The sequence below is a fragment of the Beta vulgaris genome, chromosome 1 (assembly GCF_026745355.1).
Source record: "Beta vulgaris subsp. vulgaris cultivar EL10 chromosome 1, EL10.2, whole genome shotgun sequence".
NCBI lineage: Eukaryota > Viridiplantae > Streptophyta > Magnoliopsida > Caryophyllales > Amaranthaceae > Beta > Beta vulgaris.
The window spans coordinates 36,775,159-36,797,896 of record NC_079202.1 but is presented as its reverse complement, the minus strand read 5'-3'; the positions used below and the strand labels follow the sequence as shown (position 1 = coordinate 36,797,896).

General features: G+C 32.6%; 4 protein-coding genes across 5 annotated transcripts in view; 1 reads left to right on the top strand and 3 right to left on the bottom strand.

Annotated features, from left to right (window-relative positions):
* Window positions 1–22,738, bottom strand: part of LOC104895850 (sterol 3-beta-glucosyltransferase UGT80B1) — a 108,031-nt gene that overhangs the window by 66,119 nt on the left and 19,174 nt on the right. The gene's annotated exons all lie outside the window — the stretch shown is intronic.
* Window positions 57–576, top strand: LOC104895821 (histone H4). The gene has a single exon (XM_010682441.4). It carries the CDS (start codon window positions 124–126, stop codon window positions 433–435), a length of 312 nt encoding a protein of 103 aa, XP_010680743.1. The 5' UTR covers window positions 57–123; the 3' UTR covers window positions 436–576.
* LOC104895826 (uncharacterized) lies at window positions 2,597–4,399 on the bottom strand. Of its 2 annotated transcripts, none has more exons than XM_010682452.4 (2): window positions 3,408–4,399; window positions 2,597–3,314 (listed from the first exon to the last, which is right to left on the bottom strand). In XM_010682452.4, the coding sequence occupies exons 1-2, from the start codon at window positions 3,571–3,573 to the stop codon at window positions 2,701–2,703; spliced, it is 780 nt and encodes a 259-aa protein (XP_010680754.1). In that variant the 5' UTR covers window positions 3,574–4,399; the 3' UTR covers window positions 2,597–2,700. The 2 variants fall into 2 exon arrangements, with proteins under 2 accessions (XP_010680754.1, XP_010680761.1); XM_010682459.4 differs by having other exon boundaries at window positions 3,429–4,399.
* On the bottom strand, window positions 10,244–12,927 carry LOC104895841 (early nodulin-like protein 14). Its single transcript, XM_010682471.4, has 4 exons — window positions 12,590–12,927; window positions 12,343–12,458; window positions 11,823–12,218; window positions 10,244–10,519 (listed from the first exon to the last, which is right to left on the bottom strand). Exons 1-4 carry the CDS (start codon window positions 12,720–12,722, stop codon window positions 10,439–10,441), a joined length of 726 nt encoding a protein of 241 aa, XP_010680773.1. The 5' UTR covers window positions 12,723–12,927; the 3' UTR covers window positions 10,244–10,438.

Below are 22,738 nucleotides of genomic sequence, written 5' to 3'. Positions count from 1 at the left end.
AAACGCGGGACAAACCCCTCCAAAACCAAATCTCAAAAATTTCCCCTTATAAAACCCACCTCTTCTTTCTCCAATCCCACAACAATCAACAATCACAAAACTGAGCAAAAGAGGAGAGAGAAAATGTCAGGAAGAGGAAAGGGAGGCAAGGGTTTAGGAAAGGGTGGTGCAAAGAGACATAGGAAGGTGTTGAGGGACAATATTCAGGGTATCACTAAACCCGCCATTCGTCGATTGGCCAGAAGAGGTGGAGTTAAGAGAATCAGTGGTCTTATTTATGAGGAAACTCGTGGTGTTTTGAAGATCTTCTTGGAAAATGTTATTCGTGATGCTGTTACTTATACTGAACACGCTCGTCGTAAAACTGTCACCGCCATGGATGTTGTCTATGCTCTTAAGAGGCAAGGTCGCACTCTTTACGGTTTCGGTGGTTAATTTATTTTATTTTTAGTGTAGTTTTGTTTCTATATATAGTAGGTTCAGTTGTTTTAGTGGAATTAAAAGAGAATTTTACTCTGTTTGATGTAATTGCAAAATCCATGATGATATCAAATATTAGCTGACTTTTGGTTATCATTTACGAATTATAGACTGATTTTGGTAATTTTATGTTATATTAATCTATGTTAATATGTCTGTTTGAGTTGAACTGTTTATGTTGAGATATTGGTCCTTTGGTGGTTGATTACTTGATTGTAAAGATGAATATATAATTCAAATAGCTATCATGATTTCAGCTACAGAGGATTGGTAAATTTTGATTCTGGATTTGCAGAACTTCATGTCTCGTAGATCCATTTTTTATGTAAAGTGTGAGTAAGATCAACTTCAGTGTATTAATTAGTCTTCACTCTTCACTCTTCACTCTTGTTTAGTAAGCAATGAGAGCCTGAAGCAACAATATGTTATTTGGAAACTCTGATAGGATTGTATTTGTCATTATCTTATTATTGAGCCAGAACCTTAGGGATTTGTTTAGACAAAATCGGGTAGTTTTAAAGTGTGGAACCTTAGAAAAATCAGTGTTCTAACAATTGACAACAATTGACATGGAAAGCAAAATTATACAAAGAAGGAAACTACAAGAGAGTAGTTACATTCCCCTGTAATTAATGGGGTAGTTTTCTGGAACATTAGTATATTCAGTTTCTATCAATTTCACAAAGGATACTACTCTTTTGGGTTAGGTCAAGAACAAGTCAGATGAACTCAGGTATTTGTCAGATCTAATTTGGGTTCGGATGACTTTGTGTTGGGTAGAAGTTGGATTCAATTGGTTACATGCTCAATTTGGATCAGCGCAAGTCAGGTTGCAATACTACCTTCTCAGGTCTGATTGTTTTCCGGTTGATTTTGGGTCAGGTATTAGGGGAGTGTCGCCCTCGAGCCAAACCAGATCTTGGTCGAGTCGGTATTGGATTGACAAATAGGTCGAGTCGGTATTGGATTGACAAATAGGTCGGGTCAGTTTTTAACACCTCCAGTTGGCTTATGGCTGGTGTAAAATGTCAACTTTTGATTATCTTATAACCTACCTAACAAGTTGGGAGTTGAGACCCACCCAACAACACTCGTATATAGTCATTTCTCTGGGGCGGCATAACCTGCTGGCATGGGGTCCAGCCCGTGGACAGGCAGCAGCAGTGCTACTGCTGCCCTTGGTCACTCGTTATGCTGTGGGCTGCTTGCTGCTCGTTGCCATGCTTGCTTGCCTTGTCTCATCGCAAGGCTGTGCTACTTGACACAATGCCTTGTCGTTGTCGCTAACATTCATCGACTTGCGCAAGCACATGAGTGCATGACTAACGCTAGAAGCTACCATCCAACCTTCTATCGTTCATGCTAACAATCTTAGCAGTTAACATACCATTCCTAACTGATGGGATTTGTGGAATAGTGAGTTTAATTTAGGAATTCAGGTTGGTGGAAGAAAACCGTGAAATTCACATCTTTTTGATCTGGGTTGATCAATTTCGATTTCAAGTACAATCAAATTATTGCCTTCATCACACTATAAAAATATTGCTTTCACCGATAGCCTTTTAAATTATTACATATGATTTATTATGTGACATTTATAGTTCATACATGATAATACCAAAACATGGAGTACCAAGGATGTCTTGGCCTAGTGGTTAATATTGAGGTGCTGTGAACGATAGGTCACAGGTTCAAAGACTTTGTAGACTCAAGAGTCACGCCCAAATGAAGAATGCAGTACTACATTCTTGAATCTACAATACTTTACAACTTAGGCTATGTTCAGTTCACCTTATTTTTGCTTATTTCAGATCTAATCAGATCAGATCAGAAAAAATAAGTTCAGATCAGATCAGTTCAGATTATGCTTATATTTAAAAATCACTATATCTTTCATTACATATTAGTAAAAATTATAATAATTGAATATTAATAAAGTACTCATTGAAACGAATCAAACAAGACCTCACATGACTATATTTTTTCATATATATTGAGAAAAATCTAAAAGATAAGATATTGTTATCAGATCAATTCAGATCAGATCAGATCAGAAAAAATAAGTTCAGATCAGATCAGATAAGTTCAGATCAGAAAATTTTAGGTGAACTAAACATAGCCTTAATCAAAATTATAAATGGTGGAGAAACACTGAAGATAACAATTTTTCACCTAGTAACATAAACTTTAAGTTCTAAATGACTTTAGATACACCAATGCTTATTTCCTTTTTGATCTAATCAAACTAACAAGCATCATTACAGAAGATGCAACTAATGTGGATCCAATAAAAAAACAAGGTGCAAATAGCTTACACTTATTATTATTGCTCTCTTCCCCTTCATTTTGATCATCACCTTTCTCTCCTTGTTCTGTTTCACAACCATTTCCTACATTTTCCTCAACTATTTTCTCCTCTTTGATTTTATCAATTGATGATACTTCTTCATCATTAACTTCTTCTTTGTCTCTTTCATGCCGAATTTCCTCTCCTTGATCAACATCTTCACTTAGTTGTTTCTCTTGAAAACTTCCTTCACCAACTTGCTTTTCATCCTTAACTTCTTCAATCCCACCTCCTATGATTATGCCCTGATTTTGCTTCGGCATGTAGATTTTCAATGTCGATTCATCATCATTGTAACCGGCCTTGATCTGATCCAGTAAAACCGCGCTAGGAATTCTGAACACCTTCCTGAAGTCCTTTACACTTGGTTCTTTTTGTTGCAACACCCATCTGTTCATTACCATTTCTTGCACCATCTTCGCACCACTTATTGAAATTAGCGTTCCATCTTCGTTGATGTCAATCATGATATTCTCCTTTTTATAGCCTAAAACAACAAAACAAAAATAGCAGAAAACAACCCATGTCTTAGAATTTACTCATCCTATGCAAAAACAATCACTAGAGTAGAGGTTATTACCATACAGTGTAATACTTCTACCTCTGAGATGAGCAGTAAAAATAAACATCGTTACGGTCTCTCTCCATAGAAAAATCTGGCCAGCTCGATCTTTAGAGATCCGAAAGTCAGTAGAATGAAGATCGTCTAAGGTTTTAGTTGTCATTAGATCAGAATCAAGCTCCATATTTTTTATCTTGCCAAATTTATGGTATATTTTGGTGTGTATCACATGTACATGATTGCAATATAGCAATCCTGTAAACTTCTATTTTAGGAATTCAACATAGAACTAGAGGATGTTTTGAAAGTACTTCTTCTTTTTATCTTAAATATAATGAAAATGTCATTGTTGATATATTCTACTTCCTCCGTTTCAAAATAAGTGCAACATTTCCCATTTTAGGAAATGTCATAATAAGTGCAACATAGCTTAAATTGGAAAGATTTTTTCTTTTTATTTACAGAATTGCCATTACTTAATTCTCCAACAACATAATCAACTTATCATTTACCAACTTAAATAGAACTAATTAATCAACTAATTAATCAACCCACCCAAATGACCCAACCCCTCACTCATCTCAGCCACCCCACCACCCTCTCTCTCTCCTCAACTTAACCCATCACCTCTCTCTCTCCTTAACCCACTCCCACTCTTGTCAACTCAACCCACTAAATCAACACCACCAGCACCAACCTGGCCGACGACACAACCCGCCGACGCCACCGCCAAACCAACACCACCCTACCGGCACCACCACCCTACCGGTATTGCCTTCTATTTTCTAGAATTTTCAACTATCCTCTTCTCTTTCTCTTTCCTCTCCTTCTTTTCCTCCAACTCCTCTCCTTCCCTCACCTTTCCCCAAATTCGACGTTTGATTTCAACACTTCGACGGTAGTGTTAGATCTGGTGGTTTTTTGTTGTTGTGATATGTTGCTACGATGGTGGTGGTGGGTAGAGAGAGAAAATGACGATGGTGGTGGTTGTTGAGGTTGAAATGGCGATTTTGGGGTGGTTTCGAAGGGATGTTGGTGGTTTTGGTGGTTTTGAAGGGGATGATGGTGATTTCGAGGGTGGTTTCGAAAATGATGTTGGTGGTTTTGGGGGGTGGTTTCGAAGGAGATGGTGGTGATTTGGGGGGTGGTTTCGAAGGGGAGTTGTTGGTTTCGGGAGTGGGGGAGGAAAAATGGGTGTTTTCCGGTGGGCAGAGGTGCCAGAGAGGGAAAGAAATCATCTGCTGGTGGTGGTGGCGGCGGCGGCAGAAGCGGCGGTGGCGGTGGCGATGGTCAGTGGTGGTGTTGTTGTGGTGTATGGCAAATGAAAGGGGTTGGTATATAAAATTACTGGATAATTAGGGTAGATATTTTATTCAATTAAGTGGCCTAAACTCTTTGTTATTGTGGTCCCCAACTTTCTCTCTCTAGGAACATTGGTCTGTGTGCCACTTCTCTATGTTGCACTTATTTTGAAACGGAGGTAGTATTTGCATATCACATTGATAAATTAGTAGTTTCTCGAAAGGTGTGTGGAAGTAGAAGGGAAAGGATGTGAAGGAGACAATAGTAGTAGTGAAATTGTAAGCAAGGAATATATGCATTGCTTAAGTTGGCTTTTGTTAAAAACTGAGTTCAAAACATCGGGTTCAATTTGGTTGCCTTGGCGGGAAGACCACGCCTTTTGCTGATGCAAAAATTAAGCTTTTACTCTACTTTTCTTAATTCTCGTTTTTAATATGAGACTTCTTGTAATCGTAGATTAAACACAAGTGAAATTTGAAAATGGTTGCTTTTTGCATAAACTATGAGAACTGAAAAGCCCTAAATATAAAAATATTCTTTTCACCAATGCGAGTAAATTAACGAAGAAGAGCTACAAAGCCTACAATTGAATAGTCCTTTTTGGCCCTTTATACTTATTAGATATTCATGTCTTAGGGATAATTTTAACATATGTTAGTATGTTACTTCGGTCTCCTAAATATTGACACTAATTGGATTTAAGATTTCCAGAACATACGGTGGACTATTAAGGGTCTGTTCTCCCTAACTTATTTTCAGTTCAATTCAGTTCAATTCAGTTCAGTTCAATTCAGTCCAGTTCAGTTCAATTCAGTTCAGATCAGTTCAATTCAGTTCAGACCAGTTCAGTTCAGTTAGCTCTTGACAATACTTTTACTCTCACATATCACATATCATTATTCATTTCATTTCAGTTCAGTTCAGATCAGTTCAGTTCAGTTCAGTTCAATTCAATTCAGTTCAGTTCAGTTCAGTTCAGTTCAGTTCAGCTGTTTTATGCCGAAGAGAACAGGCTCTAAGTTCTTTAATTAGGCATTGATAAAAAAAAATTTAAAATTTTGAAAATCCACTTCCAAACTTAAAAGAATCTCATATGTTGATGTTTTCTCTTAATTAGTCAATAAATATGGTCAAGTGTTTAAAAATCTTGAACTTTTTTTTTTTACCTTCATAAAGGCAAATATGGACATATGGTCAAAACATCCCCATTCATCAAGTAAAGTTATGCCAAAAATCATTTAGGTTTCTTTGTTTGCTCCTCAATCTAGAACGAATATAACTATATTTACTTAGCGGGTAGATTAAAGGCTTCTAATAAACTATTAAAATAAATTTATAATGGTGAATTAGATTTCACTGTACATTAAATTTCATTAGTAATAGGTAAACTACCCAGTGGGTGAACCGAGCTTTTTATCTGTCTAGTACTACAACTTTTATCATACTCTCAGGTATACCATGATCATGGTACATTCGATGCTATATTTTTTTGTTCATTGCTCATTTAAAACATTCAAATAAACAAAATTGGCACAATAGAGAGAGTTCCAAATGAGCAAATAAGCAAATGAGCAAATAAAGTTCTAGCTATACCAGGCACATAATATACCCGAATGTACAATAAATCTCTCTACTACCATTAAACTCAATTTTGATTGTTCTTTCATAGATAATTCGACTTCAAAATAATTCTGCTTAGAGACGACAATCAAAGTTGTATAATATTGCAGCTTACACATGTAGCCTTGCTGATAGACTGATAGCTCCAGTTTTATTTGTTGAACTTACAACCCTCTAGATTGGCCTACTATTAACAATTGAAAAAGGTTTTAAACATGTTTTTATCGAAGGTGTCAATCTTATCATTCTTAAATCTTACTATTTGGGGTGGAATTTTTCCAGTGATGATAGAAAATATTTTTCCTTTTTTGTTTGCAACGATTTGACTTTACTCTATTTGTTTACTTTGACCGCGAATTTGTGACTAACATATAATACAAACTTTAGCATGACGTTGTTGGATTCAGTCGGAACCGAAAATCAATTGCAACGATTCGATAGGTGGCTCATTGGGATAGATTCCATCAACAGTACCCCCTAGATCTCCGACTCATCGTTACTTTAGACGGTGAAGATGTTATTGCCTCTGAATCAATAGTGAGTTATTTACACATGGGTATGGAAAAAATGGCGGAAAACCGAACAATTATACAATATCTTCTTATGTGACACGTTGGGATAAATTTTGATTTCTTTCCATACCTCACAAGTAGCAGCTAGTTCAGGACTCCATTTGCTAATTTCGCGAATGATTGCATTACCCTCGGTAGTAAGATCATACTAGCGAATATAACTTCCTTCCATTTTTCTCTTTCTTTTGAGGGGAATAGGCAATGCATTAAAATCTTTTTTACAATTTTCTTCCATGGCATGCTTCATATGCTGTCTTGTTTAGCACTTCCTCCTTTTTCGATCAAGCTAGGCGCGGCCTAGTATAACCAAAAGAGCTATAAGGTTTGATATATATTTATAAGATTTCAAAATTTTATAATTTTTATGAATAGATCATTAGAGAGATATTGTCAAAATTGTGTATTGGCAAGTATAAAAGTTAAAATATTGCAAGTACAAAACATCGAAGGAAGTATAAATCTTCATGGAAGAAGTTGATGGGTTTTAAAATATACTGCAAGTGCACGGTGTATGTTTAGCAGAAATTGGCAAATACGGGCCGATCCACAGGGAGAGGAGTTCTACATATTTATGCTCAATTATTTAACTACTTCAAGAGAGAAAATTGATTGGAGAATTAATAACTAAACTAGAACACAAAATGATGCTTATACCAATTTAATGATTAGTCCACCATGCTTATACCAATTTAATGACTACAATATAGTTCAGCAATGTTTGGATTGATGTTCGAATAAATAGAGTATTTCGTTAATCCTTGGTCAGGCATTTATAACTCTTAGATTAACATATGCCAGTATGGTCGCTCAACATAATCAAATCTACCTATTGTAACAAGCCTCTAATGAATACGATCTTTCGATTATAATTCTTATTAGCTAAACATAACTCATGATGTTGCGCAATTACGTGAATTAAACAAGCATAACAAATCAATAGGAATTATTCTAATTCAATCCAGATACGAAGAACTTTAAACCACAATCACAAAGGTATAAACATGGCTTCCCTCTCTAAGCCCTAGAAAAAGTCTACTCACTCATGATAATAATAAACTCAATAAGCCCTAGAATTTGATATGTATCTCCAAGTTTATTATGAATTATCGTGTTCTTGATATTGCTAATTAGTTGCTCATGCCATGAAAATAGGTAGTGACTAATGGGGCTTCCCTAATTAGCTAGAGAGAGTAATTAGGGTTCTTATTTGAAAGGTTTTTTTCCCTTGTGAAATTCCCTATGTGATTCCTCTTGGTCTTGATCTTGGATGTTTAGATTATTTAATTGTGAATTCCAATATGTTATTCTAATTTGCTTTGATTTTGGATGTTTAGATTGTTTAATTGTGAATTTCCTTAATCCCCTTGTTCTTTTATCCTTGATTAATTTTCCTCATTTTATTTTTGTCAATTTGAGTTATTGATTTTCTAGTTATTTTAGAATATAGACCTTAGTTTCTAATTATTTCAAAAATAGGTTTAGCTCATTGTAATTGACAATTCATCCTTATTTAGCATCTACTTCCTTGTGGTTCGACCCTTTGCTTGCCTATTATTGGTTAGTTTATGTAACACCCGACCCATACAAAGTCGAGTATATTGTCACCAATGCATGCGCATCCAGGACCAATAATTGTCCTTACTAACACAAGTTCTTCCGGCATATCTTTGTCTCACTTATGCGCACCTTGAGAAACTTCCCATGAGATCACACATCCCAAGACTACTCCCAGCCAAGCACACTTAACTGTTGAGTAGCTAAGGTATTAAACTCCCTAAAAGAAAGATGCATATTGTTGGAATTGATAGCCTGCTAAATCCCTTTAAAGCAATAAAAAAGGGTATTACAGTTTGAATTTATCTTTGAGAGCCACAACGAGCGCATCAGGTACCAGATAGACTTTTGGTACTAACTTACTGTATTTTGGTACCAACAATATGATACCAAATAGAGTCAATTTGGTACAAAATTATACTTTTCTCTATTTCTTTTGATGTACAACACTTTGACTTTTAACTATTCACACACCTCATTTTGACCGTAATTTTTTTTACTTATATATAAAAACAAAAATGATCATAAAAATGTTATTTGATTTGTTTCAATGAATATTTTCATAGTATCAACTTTCTATAACTTTTACAAATACATAATTAGATATACGGATTTTTCACCATATACCTCCGTCAAATTTTTTTTTTCATCATATACTCTCGATGTTTCTAAAATTCACCGTACACCCCTCAATTTCTTGATAATTCACCATGTGTCCTTAATAATTAACGATTATCAATTTTTTTTAATCATTGAGCCTTGATTTCCTTACTAAACCTTATTTCATCCATATTTCACTCATTTAATTAATAAATTATCATTGAAACAACACATAACACCAAAGAAGAAGCAAGAGCTTTATGGAGGAAAACAACTAAAAGGGGCCATTTGTCGTGTTTTAATGATGATCAACTACGACTAACGACTCAAATAGGGGTTAACTATGATTTAGTAATAGAATTAGAGGTTAATGATAAAAAAAGTTGATAATTGTTAATCATTAAGGGTACATGGTGAATTATCAAGAAATTGAGGGGCATACGATGAATTTTGAAAACATCGAGGGTATATGGTGAATACAAAAATTTGTCGGGATATATGGTGAATAAAAAAATTTGTCGGGATATATGGTGAAAAATCCGTTAGATATATATTATTAATTAAAGTTATGCGTTGATAAGCGTAAAAGTTAAAATATTACACTTATTTAAAAACAGGGATATACCAAGGATGTCTTGGCCTAATGGTTAAAATTGAGGTACTGTGAACGATAGGTCATAGGTTCGCATCCCCCCTCCCCTTCTTTGTACTTTCTACCGCCTTCTTGGCGGTTATGGATAAAAAAAAAATAAATCAATATAGAGACAAGTTGGTACTTGTACCAACTTACTCTCTATTGTGAAATTATTAGTAGGTGGAGTTTTTTGGGACTCAACCACATCGTCAAAGACTCCACCACATTATTTGGCGGAATAATATTGCTGGACACAACATAGGATACCATTCCCAAAAACATCAAAAAGATGTGATGTACTGACTACTGATGTTAGTCTTTTATTGTCATTCTATTTCTCGTGGATCACAAGTTTGAATAACAGCTCGTGACTCGTGACCACCTACAATGGCTAATTACTAGAAACCTTTGGTCATCTACCTCAAATTTTGCTCGTGATTTCATCATTACAATGCTCGTGGAAGTTGAAACTCACAACAAATTTTTGCATCGATAATTTAGACAAGATAGGAGCATGATTATTAAAATCCAAGAAAGGTAACTATGGGTTGTTAAGAAAAGACTACCAAAAGTGCTCATAATAAATAATGATTCCAAAGTGAAAGTTTAAAAGAGCAAATTATCATAATCAATCTCTTCCCCTCCTTAAAGCTACTTTTGCCACACTCCTAATCTAATTTAACCCCACACCATTTTAAACAACTGGCTAATCCTACATATACTATGTTCCATTTTACATTACACAGTTGACAGTACACACTCTCATATTATATTATTGTAATCATAACAATAATTACATAACATAAAGATAATAGTACACCTTCAATACACCCCACCACCTTCACTCCCTGTAAAACAAAAACAAAACAACCAGATACCCGATTAGTATCATTACTTAATTAACTTAAAGTATTACTTATAATAGTGCTTGCAGTATTTGAGCAATCCAATAACTTTGCCAACAAAATTGGATTCCTTGTGCTATTTTATGGCAAAAATTTGAGTTATAAATATTGCTGACTTAAGAGTTGGTCTAAGATATGGGAGTATGTAATTAACCCCATGAGCCAACTTGAATGTAATTTAGGGCCTGTTTCCCTATCATCTTATGTTTTGAATTTTCTACAAAAAAATCACAAAAAGTAGCGGTTGCTCAAAAATAAATGGCCAGTTTATGAAAGAAAAATATGAAAATCGGAAAAAGCGGTTTAAAACTTTTCTTTGTTAGTTTTCAAAATAGATACAAATCATTATCGATAAGACTACGATTTATTATGCGGCCTACTACTACTAATCTACTATATCATATGATTCTTATAATTTTGTCACTGAAAACTGGAAACTAGTAATAATAATACTGAATAGACCGATAGTTTTCAGTTTTCTCCTGTCAACAAAACTTGATAATAAGGAGGTTGAGTAGGATGAGATTTGAGTTCAATATATAAGTTAGTAAGTCATAGGACTTTTTTTTTTTTTTTTTTTTTTGGTAAATAATGTCATAGGACTTTAAAATCATAAAAACGTAGCTTCCAAACTAACAATGCTCTACCAAACAAGTCCCTAAAGTATAATAATGGACCAAAGTTTAGCAAGCTAAAACAAAATCACCAATAAAATTTAGTACTTGTAATTAAGATAATCTACAATCTATTCTCTAAACAAAATCCTTTTTGTCCTCTAACACACTAAAACTTAAAACAAAAAGTTGACCAACATCAAAATCACAAACTACCAAATAGAAACGAAACAAAAATAAAAAAAAACTCCTCATCCTGAAAACAGAATGTCCTAGCTAAACTCATCAACAAAAGGAAAGAGAAGAGCTATAACATATTCCTAAATTTTATAAGTTACTCCCCCGTCTTCTATTAATTTACCCATATTCCTTTTAAGGATATCCCTTATTAGTTTACTCCTTTCTTTTTTTTGCTATTTTTAAAATAAAACATCTGAATTGAACTGAAATGAAAATGATATGTGAGAATAAAAGTATTGTTCAGACTGATATGAAAATAAGTTGGGGAGAATGTCTTCTTTTATTGTAGTTGCAATTTGGAATATATTTGTTCAGGGAAATTGGTCAAAGTGGAATAACTTCCGAAAACGGAGTGAGTATAAATTATGAGTTTGTCAAAAGAGAATGTATACCTGAGATTGAGCAGCATGATCAGCTGAAGTAGGCAAAGGTCTAATAGTAGCAGAATCAACTTCACCAGTGGGTAAAGGAACTGCTGGATTACTATTAATGAACGGTATGCTTGCCAATGCCGGTGATATCGCCGGCATTGGCGAGATTCCAACGTCGGTGTAAGCCGGTCCAGCCGCTGCTCCTTCCTTCTCTCGAGGCTGGAAAGGCCATGGGTACGCCGGAGATGATGACACCACACCACCTGGTGTCGCCGGCGGCGGAATTTCCGGCGCCGGAGAATTTGGAGCTGTTGATGATTTTGTGATTTCGACGGCTAGTTTTTGACCTTGTTGACAGAGATTGTTGGTGCCATTGTAGAAGGCGAAGTAGAAGTACCCTGTTCTTGATGGGTGCCACTGCAAAAATTGGTGCACGCTAAGTGTTCGATGAAATGCCTCAATCAAGAAATAACGCAGGATATTGTGAGAGAGTTGTATTGCTATTATATGTGAGAGTATGCTATGGTACTTAGTTACTTACAGTGTAAGAATTGGAACTGGGGTTGGAGAGAGGAATTGCTTGAGTAAAGTTGCAGGAGTTGAAGGCTTCTTTGGTTCTAAAAATATAGAGATTGTACTCATTCTTGTGCTTGAAAACTGTATAGAAAACAAATTAAGCACAAGTAACAAGACAAATAAGTATATAAAAAAAAAGTGTGAGATTAATAATTAGCATGATAATGAGATAAAAAAAATGACCGGAGATTAAAGCAAATAAAAATGCTTACTGATGGTGTCTCCAATGGTGGCAGAGGGATTTTTCCAGTGTGTAACTCCATCAACAACTACAGTTGCAGAATATGACCTTTGAAATGCAAGTAAGAGGAGAAAGGAGAAGAATGAAGTATGAAAAACTCCCATTTTTCTGAGTAGGAAAGGAAAGTAAGACAATGCAGTCACAGAAGTGGAAGTGGGTGTGTTGGGTATGTAAAAGAGTAGTAGTGCTCACTTTTTATGAGTGAAGGTATAGTCTTGTGAAGAGAGAGAAAGAGAGTGTTGTTGTTGTTGGTGGTGGTGTCAGTGTGTTTGCCTTTTCATGGCAAGAGTTTAAATGGATGACAGGCATGAAACATTGGGTTCTGTAAATTTACTTTCTTCTTCATTTATATGAAATTATCAACTAATACATGGTTAGTTAAAACTTAAAAGAGTGTTGTTTTAAACCGAATTTGATTTTGAGCCTTTTTTTTTATAGTTTAATTTCATAACATGTTTGTTTACTTTAATTCAGCTTTATTAAATATAGTCAATTTAGTTGATTTTAGCTTTATTAAGTTTAATTTAGTTTACTTAGCTTTAGATATTTTCATTTAATTCATTTCAGTTTAACAACTTTAACTCAAAAGAACAAGGTCTTACCAAAACTTATTTGAAGTCATTTTCAAATTTATCTAACTAATTACCTCAATCAAATTTTAGATTAAAACTACAGTGATGTTTGGTTATGAGAGTTTTTCACTTGTTGAGATCGACTTAAATACAATTTACTCGTACTCACGTTCAAGTTTGAAAATTCATAATCAATCTCAGTATCTCATAGAATTGTTTCTTTGCACAAAAAATGATACTATATACCACTTATCTTTTTATTTTAAACTTAACATTAAGTACTTTTTGTAACTATTCAACTTACCAATATTTTATTATAATATTACTTCCCTTCAAAAAAAAATATTATAATATTACTTTCTATTTATTTGTTCCAACTTTTACTAATTTACCTTAACAAAGAATAGTAGGATTTGACTCTTAATAAGGGTTCTAATTGATTAAGCAATAGTGAGCATAGCCTTACTGGATTTGACTTGAAAATCAATCTACTCTACTAAAAACGTATTTGTTACTTATTAAAGTCCATATATCTTGCTTGATTCGTGCTCGTTAAGATATATACATAATGCAATTTGCTAGAATTGGCCTTACAACATGTTTTTTTTTGCCATTTTGAATGAATTACCAACTTAAATCACATTATAACAAAAACAACTCATTTTTTTCCGAGCCATTTACAAGTTTATGGAGTTAAGTCGAGTCTTACTCCAGTGGATTGTTAGGACCTAATTCTCAAGTCAAAATAGAGTAAATTAAGTAGAGTTTAGTTCTAACTGAGTGATATACGAGTTACTCGCCAGCACCTTAATCTAAGTAGAAACTAAGTAGGAATATATATAATAGAATTACTGCTACTAGTGCATTACTTATTCGAGCAAAAAGTATGAATGATTTTGTTTGATGGCCGAAAAAAGGATTTAATTTTTGGGAAGAAATGAGTGGTTGTGATTGATATTATGATAGCTACGGTGATTATCATTCAAAAATGATTACAACCGTGATTATCTTTCAAGCTCTGCAGTCCTTTTGATTACTTTCATTAATGCCTCAATGGAGAGTATGGTTTTCTTTTTCATTTTTTATTTGGAGATAAGATTGAAAGATGAGTCTCCACTCTAGTGCAGTACTACAATATTATTTTTCACTGCTTTGCTTTTTTCTTTTCTGGTAATCTTTTTTCCTGCCGTGCCTTTTTCTTTTTTTTTTCACCCATCTTTTGACTTTTTAAAAATTCTATGATTCTCGAGTTTTGAAACTTGGGGACTATATAATCCAACTTTTTAATTAATCAAGTGTGTATTAGTTCAATGCTACTTAAGCAAAGTGGTGAACTGAAGATATGTATCTGACACAGAATATACCCGTGAAAAAAGTAATGACATATTTTATAGAACATGTAGGTCCTATTTTTTCCCAGCTTATTTTCAGTTCAGTTCAGTTCAGCTCATTTCAGTTCAGCTCAGTTCAGTTCAGTTCAGTTCAGATCAGTTCAGCTCCATTCAGTTATAACCATTTTGTTAAATATTATTATTATGTTAGTATAATTTATTTTACTAATTACTCTTATTATTATTATTTAAATATATATCATTACTATTAAGTATTATTATTGTTGTTGTTTCTATATATTATTTTGTTTATTATAGCTTTATTCATTATTATTACTATTATTATTAGGAGGAACATGGTTTAGGTCAAAACACAAATAAACCCACTTTTTTTAGCCCATAAACCAATCAAATCGCGTCAAGACGGTTTATGATGTAATTTTTGCGGTCCAACCCAATCATTATTTTTATTCTAAATATTTTATATTATTAAATTTAATTATTAAAATAGTAATATTAATTTACTTATTAGATATTATTGTTATTATATATATTCAAGTATTAATATATTAATACAAATAATATAAATAATTATTATTAATTATCATTATTATCATTAATTATTATTATTATTATTAATTTATGATTATTAATATTATTATTATAACTATCATTTAAAAATATCCAAAATACTATTATTATTATTATTATTATTATTATTATTATTATTATTATTCATTATTACTTATCATTATAGTTATTATTTAATATTCATATGTTTATTGTTTAAAATATTATTTATATATTTATTACATTCAGTTTATTTCAATTTAATTTAATTCAATTCAATTCAATTCAATTCAGTTCAGTTCAGTTCAGTTCAGTTCAGCTCTGATAAGTTCAGTTCAGATCAGTTCAGTTCAGTTCAGTTCAGCTGTTTTATGCCGAAGAGAACAGACCCGTAGAATAATCATTATCTATGACAAAGAATGAACATACATCCACCCACATACTAAGGGCCTGTTCTCCCCAGCTTATTTTCAGTTCAGTTCAGTTCAGTTCAATTCAGTTCAGTTCAATTCAGTTCAGTTCAGTTCAATTCAGATCAGTTCAGTTCAGTTCAGACCAGTTCAGTTCAATTCAGCTCTTGACAATACTTTTACTCTCATATATCACTATTCATTTCAGTTCAGTTCAATTCAGTTCAGTTCAGTTCAGATCAGTTCAGTTCAATTTAATTCGGTTCGATCAGTTCAGTTCAGTTCAGTTCATTTCAGCTGTTTTATGCCGAAGAGAACAGGCCCTAAGTAGCCGGTACTCTATCCGTTTCATTTTAATCTACACACTTATACTTTTTACGCATGTCAATGCAAAATTTTGAGGACATATATCTTCAGTTTTGTATTTGTAAAAATTATAAAAAGTACATGTTAATAAAATACATGTTATGATAAATCTAACAAGATCTCAGATGACTATATTTTCATTCGCTTATAAATCACAAATGATGGTCAAAGTGAAATTTATGAATAATGTAAAATGTCAAAGTGTGTAAATTAAAATGAAACGGAGGGTATTGGCATCATTTTTTATCTCAAAAATCCTGGGATTAAGTCTAATCTCTTGTAAGGAGGAATCGCCATTTTTCCCCTTCCTTACAAGGGACTTCATATTACCTTTAAAAAAAAAGTAGCACCCATATATTGATATACCAAATTAAGCTTGGTCTAGTGATAAAGAAATAACCTTCCGACCTCAACTCCTCAAGGTTTTCCCTTTACCATTTCTCCCCCACTCTGCCCGCAAACTTAGGGAGAGTTGACTTGCGAGAGCTTTCGATCTGACAGGGTATTTCTTCTTACCATGAAGTTCTCAGTTCCCCCCCCCCCAAAAAAAAGTATCTAACATCCATATACTCTTGTGATGTACTTCATTTGTCTTTTTTAGTTGCTACATTTTGTCATTTTCGAGTGTCTCAATTTACTTACTATATTTCTACTTTTAGAATGTGGTACCTTACAAAATTTCGAGTATCTACTAGGAATTGAGATTGGCTAAAGTGGTGAGTTTTACAATCTTTTATATAGAAGTCTGCGATTCAATTTCTACCCCCACCATTTGCTTAAGATTTAAGAAGGGGGAGAGATTGGGGGTGTATGGTTGTAATGGGCCTCTAGGTCCTTGTGCGAAGAATATATATATATATATATATATATATATATATATATATATATATATATATATATATTATTTATTTATTGTTTGACTTTTTATGTCTATTTGCAATTTTGCACTAAAAAGAAAAGAGACAACAAAGAAACAAGAAAAAGTGAATTAATCCTACTAAAATTCCAACGTTCTTGTTAATAACTCTATTATTTTGATTTAGCTTTTTTTTATCATCACTGACTATTATTATTAGTAGTTCACTTCTAACCTTAGATTAATGGAAGCAAACAAGCACAAAACTCGCAAACCATAAACATGAAAATTTGTCAAAATACTCTTAGTCCTAATGAAGGCTAGAAGTGTATCTGATCTATTATATAAGGGAAAGAGGATGAGGACATCAAAAATGGTAATTCCTTTTATATCCTTTAAGTAATAAAATACAAATTCACCATCTCTTATCACTATATCCTCAATTAACAAAATATTTACACCATCATTGATTTCTTGGCTTTCAAAAAATAAAAGAAAAATATACAATGAACTTTATGAATAATTTTTCGTATATATTATTACGCAATTGACCTTTTATTTGTTTTCGCACGCATCGTATGCATATAGGACTAATATTTATAATTTTAACATTTTTTAGTTCATTGTTAAATTAAAACTCAAAAATATCTTGTCGACCTGAAGTAATGATCTTGAACGAGTTTAACAAAATGATCGTGGTGCAAAAATGTATTCCTTAAATAACCGAGCTATGATTTTAACACTAAATTTGACACAATAGTATAATAGCACATTATGTTTCTTAAACGTAAACCCTCCATTGCCATAGTGAAACTTCCCATGAGCCACGACTTCCCCTGCCCTTGCTTCCCAAACTCAATTCACTGCTTGTTTCACCCTATCATCTAACATCAATGCGAAAATTCGAAGGTGCGCAAGGAAGCACCTTCCTAATAAATGCGAATGGTTTTCAATGAACATTTGTAGTTTTGGAATTTCATTTCACACCTCAATTCCTCTTTTCTCAACTTTTTTTACTCCATGTGCATTGTAAAACCAATAAACATCCATTTTATTCCAATGGATATTGTAGTATAATAAACACATACTATTATTGATTGAATATTTTCAATTTCGAAATGAATATTTGAGGGACTCACCTCATTTCCTCAATTTTTTACTCCATATGCGTTGTAAACCAATAAAATCCAGTTTATTACATGGACATTGTAGTATAATGGACACACGCTATTGTTGATTGAACATTTGCAATTTTATAATGAACATTTATGAAAATTTTAGAGTAATAAACACATTCTTTCTATTGAATGAACAATTGCAATTTTGGATTGAACATTTTTCAATAATTCCAAAATTCGATATGTGAATTTTCAAAATTCAAAATTGCCGCTAATATTCAAATTTCAAATTTTTAAATATTTTTCAAATTTACTATTGTTTTTTTTTTTTTTTTGACGCCAAAATTTACTATTGTTCATTACTCACTTAATTAACATACTGTTGATTCAAATTGTTAGTTTCTTCATCCAAGTTCTTCAAAATGTTCTTTCAAATTACTTATATGTTCATTGTGATGGATATTTATGTTGTCATTATTATTATTATTATTATTATTATTATTATTATTATTATTATTATTATTATTATTATTATTATTATTATTATTATTATTATTATTATTTGTAATGAACAAATATGATTCTGCGATGAAAAAAATACTATAATGAATAACCCAACTGAATAATTATATAATTATCAAAAAAAACTAAGTAATTACAAAAGATGGTTAAAGAAAATTTTAGTATGCACCCATATGTAGATATAAGCAAAATAATACAATATATCGTGGATGAACACCAGTGTCTTACAAAAGAACATGTATTGTTAATTAAACACTATTGCCTATTGAGTTCATTAAGAAGATATTCTTGCTTTTGAGCTTCTATCCATTTTTTATTGATTTGATTTGTGATATATTATATCGACACCGTAATGTATCATTAGTTGTCTTTGGACTAGTCAAATTGAACTGATACAAGAAAGGAAAGAGCAATAGTTAAAATAAAATTATTCAAGTTTATATAATACAATGAACATAACTTTTCAAACATACAATTAACACATTCTAATAATACAATGAATAAGCTCCCACACACAATAAATATATGACCAAATATGATTTTCATGTAACTAAAATGAACATGTTAGTAATACAATGAAAATCAGCCTAAAAATGTGCATCTTGTATATGTAGATAGTGCAATAAATATCATATAACCATACAAAAAACATTTGAAATATCACACATTTATAGACAAATATATGATAACCAACCTATCATTAATTCATATCATTTCATTGAATACATAATGAACATATGTCTGAAATGCAATAAACATCTGGCAAACATGTCTTCTGTGAACATATGCTAATAGGACAATGAACGTAAGCCAAAATTCATGTTATTAATGTCTCAAATATACAAGAAACATATGAACAACTGTACCTAATTTAACATATGAACAAACACATAATAATTAAACATATGACGAAATATAATAAACATATAACCAACACGAATTCACTGAGTACATCATAATAATACAACTAATTAACATATATTTACAGTATAATGAACATTACCTGATTTTTTTTCTAGAAGTTGAACTCGTTTATCTCCTTTGTTCATTGTGCTCTCGCCTTTGTTCATTCAGATATCAATTGCAAGGTTGTTTTCATTTTTTCACAAATCACTATTAATATTTTCACTAGAAAAGAGGGACAAAAATAAGAAATGAAAGTGCAAAATGTAATAAAATGTTCTCTTTTTTATCAAATGCATAGATCCAATACCTTATATTGTCGATTTCGCTTTGCACGCAACTCGTTGTGTTCATCTTCATGTACGAAAATTGTGCAAAACAATGAAGAATTTGAAGAGTTTGATGAGGGAGGTTAGAGAGAAGTTAGAGAGATGTTCGAGGATTTGGGGAGAAGAGAGATAAAGTCTCTGAAAATTTGTGTGGGAAAATGAAAGTAATAAATTAAAAAAATAGGTTTTATGTTATTCGGTGTTCATTGGAGATCAACATATGTTCATTCTTGTGTGTTTTTGGTTTAATGAACCTGCGTTTTATGATTTGGGATATTGCGTTTTGGATGGTGCACACCTTCCTCTACCTACACCGTGCGCACCATCGACGAATTGAAGATCAATGCCTTTATAATGATCTTCCAGCCCAACCTCTCGAATTGAAGCCAATATACTCTTTGCCTTGGAGACCACAAAAGTTTATCATGCTACGTTGCGACATTGATGTTGTGGTAAGATGGCAATCTTAGTAGTAATGAGCTCAATAACTCTAAGTCCAACTAATTTACGGTACTATAATTCTAGGGAAAATATATATGTACCCCTAAGGGCTGTATATAAAAAGCTAAAAATGAAAATAAGTTGTATTAATTGATCATTTATTACATCGGTTAATGCAAAAAAAATTCATAAATTGACAACTTATTTCCATTTTAAGTAGTGTATATATGTCTTATATGCAACCCTAAGGGCTGCATATAGCATAACCCATAATTCTAATCTGTTTTAGACTTTTAGTAATAGAAGACTTTGAGCTTGGGTCTTACAAAAATTAACTAAAATAAAACTAAACCAAAAAGAAAGAAAACTCTAATTATATATAAAAAAAAAATATACATTTGACAAATCTAATTTGTATATAATTAGCAAATCATAACTAGGTTATTGTTGTTCTTGTTGACTCGAGGAAAGACCTGCATGTTCTTTTCCAAATAGGCTTATTCATCTTTATTCTTTAGAGTATATAATTTGGCGCTTTAAGGCTAATTACGCTAGTTAAGCCTAATTTGGCATGTAAAGACGAGATTCAAAAAGTATTGTATATGTGACAAATAAAAGAAACACCAAAGCAAGAAAAGAAGCCAGAAGTTAAAAAAGAATCCACCCAAGAAAAACCTGAAAAAACAGATTGTTGCATGAAATACAAGGTTGGCAGAAAAACTAAAAAAATTGAAAGTAACGTATGAATCTGAAAGAAGATAAGGAGTGTGCTAAGAATTTCACCCTGAAGTGGAAACAAGAAGTAGCAGAAGAAGAGATCAGGCCATTAACGTCCAAAAATGGAGGGCACATTTGTTGATGGTCTTGGATTTGTAGGAATCCATGGCATATGCATTTCGTATGTCACGACAAAAGCTAATGGGTAGAGAACGAGGACAAAGGCGACAAGACAAACGAATAATACCAACTACCTATGAAAGTGAAACTCAACCAAATATTAACATATAAAAATTATTAAAAGAAACGGTCTAATTTTAGTATAAAAGTAGATATAGTAATTAAATAGATTAAATTAGTCACCGAAAGAAATTAATTTAGTCATTATTGAGCTAATTCTCTTTTAAATATTGAGCTTACCATTGCCTAATTTTGATTTAAAGTAGGCGATCTTTTACAAGACAAACTCATCAACATAAGCTCATTTCTTATTAAGATCAGATGTATAGTTATATTCTTATTCTAAATTCGTCCTTAAATAAAATTAAACACTTGACATTTTGAAACGTTAATCTAGTAGGTATGTAGTTCTCTTTACCTCTTTTTATGACATCTCTTCATCAACACAAGTTCCTCTTTTTATTTTTCTCTGTTTCTCTCATCTTCTTAATCTCCATGGATCTCACGTACTTTCATTTATTTTATAACATCATTTGTTCAGAAAGTGCTGCTTTGATTTTGAAGCGGAGGAAGTATTACTATATTTTGTAAAATTAAGCGTATTATTTTTCAAATTTAAATGTTGCAAAAATCTCCAAAAATGAAGGAATTACCGTGATAGTTACTGAAAGACTAGGCACAAATGTCTAAGATTTTTGTACGTATGACGTAATTGTTTCTGAAAGAGTAAGCCTAAAAATTTTAGACATCTTATTGTAATGGAATATTATCTCAGATAACCCTAACATATAACCTTTTTTACCAACTAACCCCCACATTGTCACCCCTATCGCGGATAACCATAAATTTATAATTTGTCATTAAACTTGACGGAATTACAAACGGCGTTAACTTGGTTTGACTTTGCATGGGTTTGGCGCCATTAAGAAGGTGGTTGATGGCTATGTGACATAATGTAATTAGTTTTGATGCACAATTCAATGGTTTTATTGATGGCAACAAACCAGTAATAGGGTATTAAACCACCTTTTTCGTAATGCCATCGACCAGCTTCTCAAATGGCACTAAACTCATTAAAGTCAAACCAAGTTAACTCCATTTGTAATTCCATCGGGTTTAATGACAAATTACAAATTTAGGGTTATCCGTGATATGGGTGATAATGTAGGAGTTATTTGGAAAAAAGGCTATACGTCAAGGTTATTTGAGATAATATTCCTATTGTTTTTTTTTTTTTTTTTTTTGTGAAAGAGAGGGAGCAAGCTCCTAAGAAAAAAAGGAAACTAAAACCAAAAAGTATAAAAGACACAAAACAAACAGACTCAAAACAAACAAAGAAAACAACAAAAACTCAAAAAGTACACTATACTACCAACAAATCTCAAAAACTACGGAGCTTCAGCAGCTACGGGAACCATTCGAACCAGAGCTAATCCACCCAAGTTCTCCAATAAAATAGTATGAAGGTCCTTAGGGACCGCCTCAATAAGAACCAACCTTTTCAGCTTACTAGAAACTCATAATTTGCTAATCAATCCGCAGCCTGGTTAGCTTCTGATCTATAACAATGGAAAACAACAACTTTCCATCCATTACGGCAGATTAGAACCTTCTATTTGCGAATAATATGCAGGTATGGTGAAGATGTTAAGTTAGGCTTACAAAGCATATTGATAACCAACTCTGAATCCACCGAGAGACGGACTTTCTGATCACGATCTCCATTCCAACAAATGACTCGCAGAAGCTTAGTTGACTGCATAGTATAGTAGGGGATAGAGGGGATGCAAGATTGAACTAGCGTA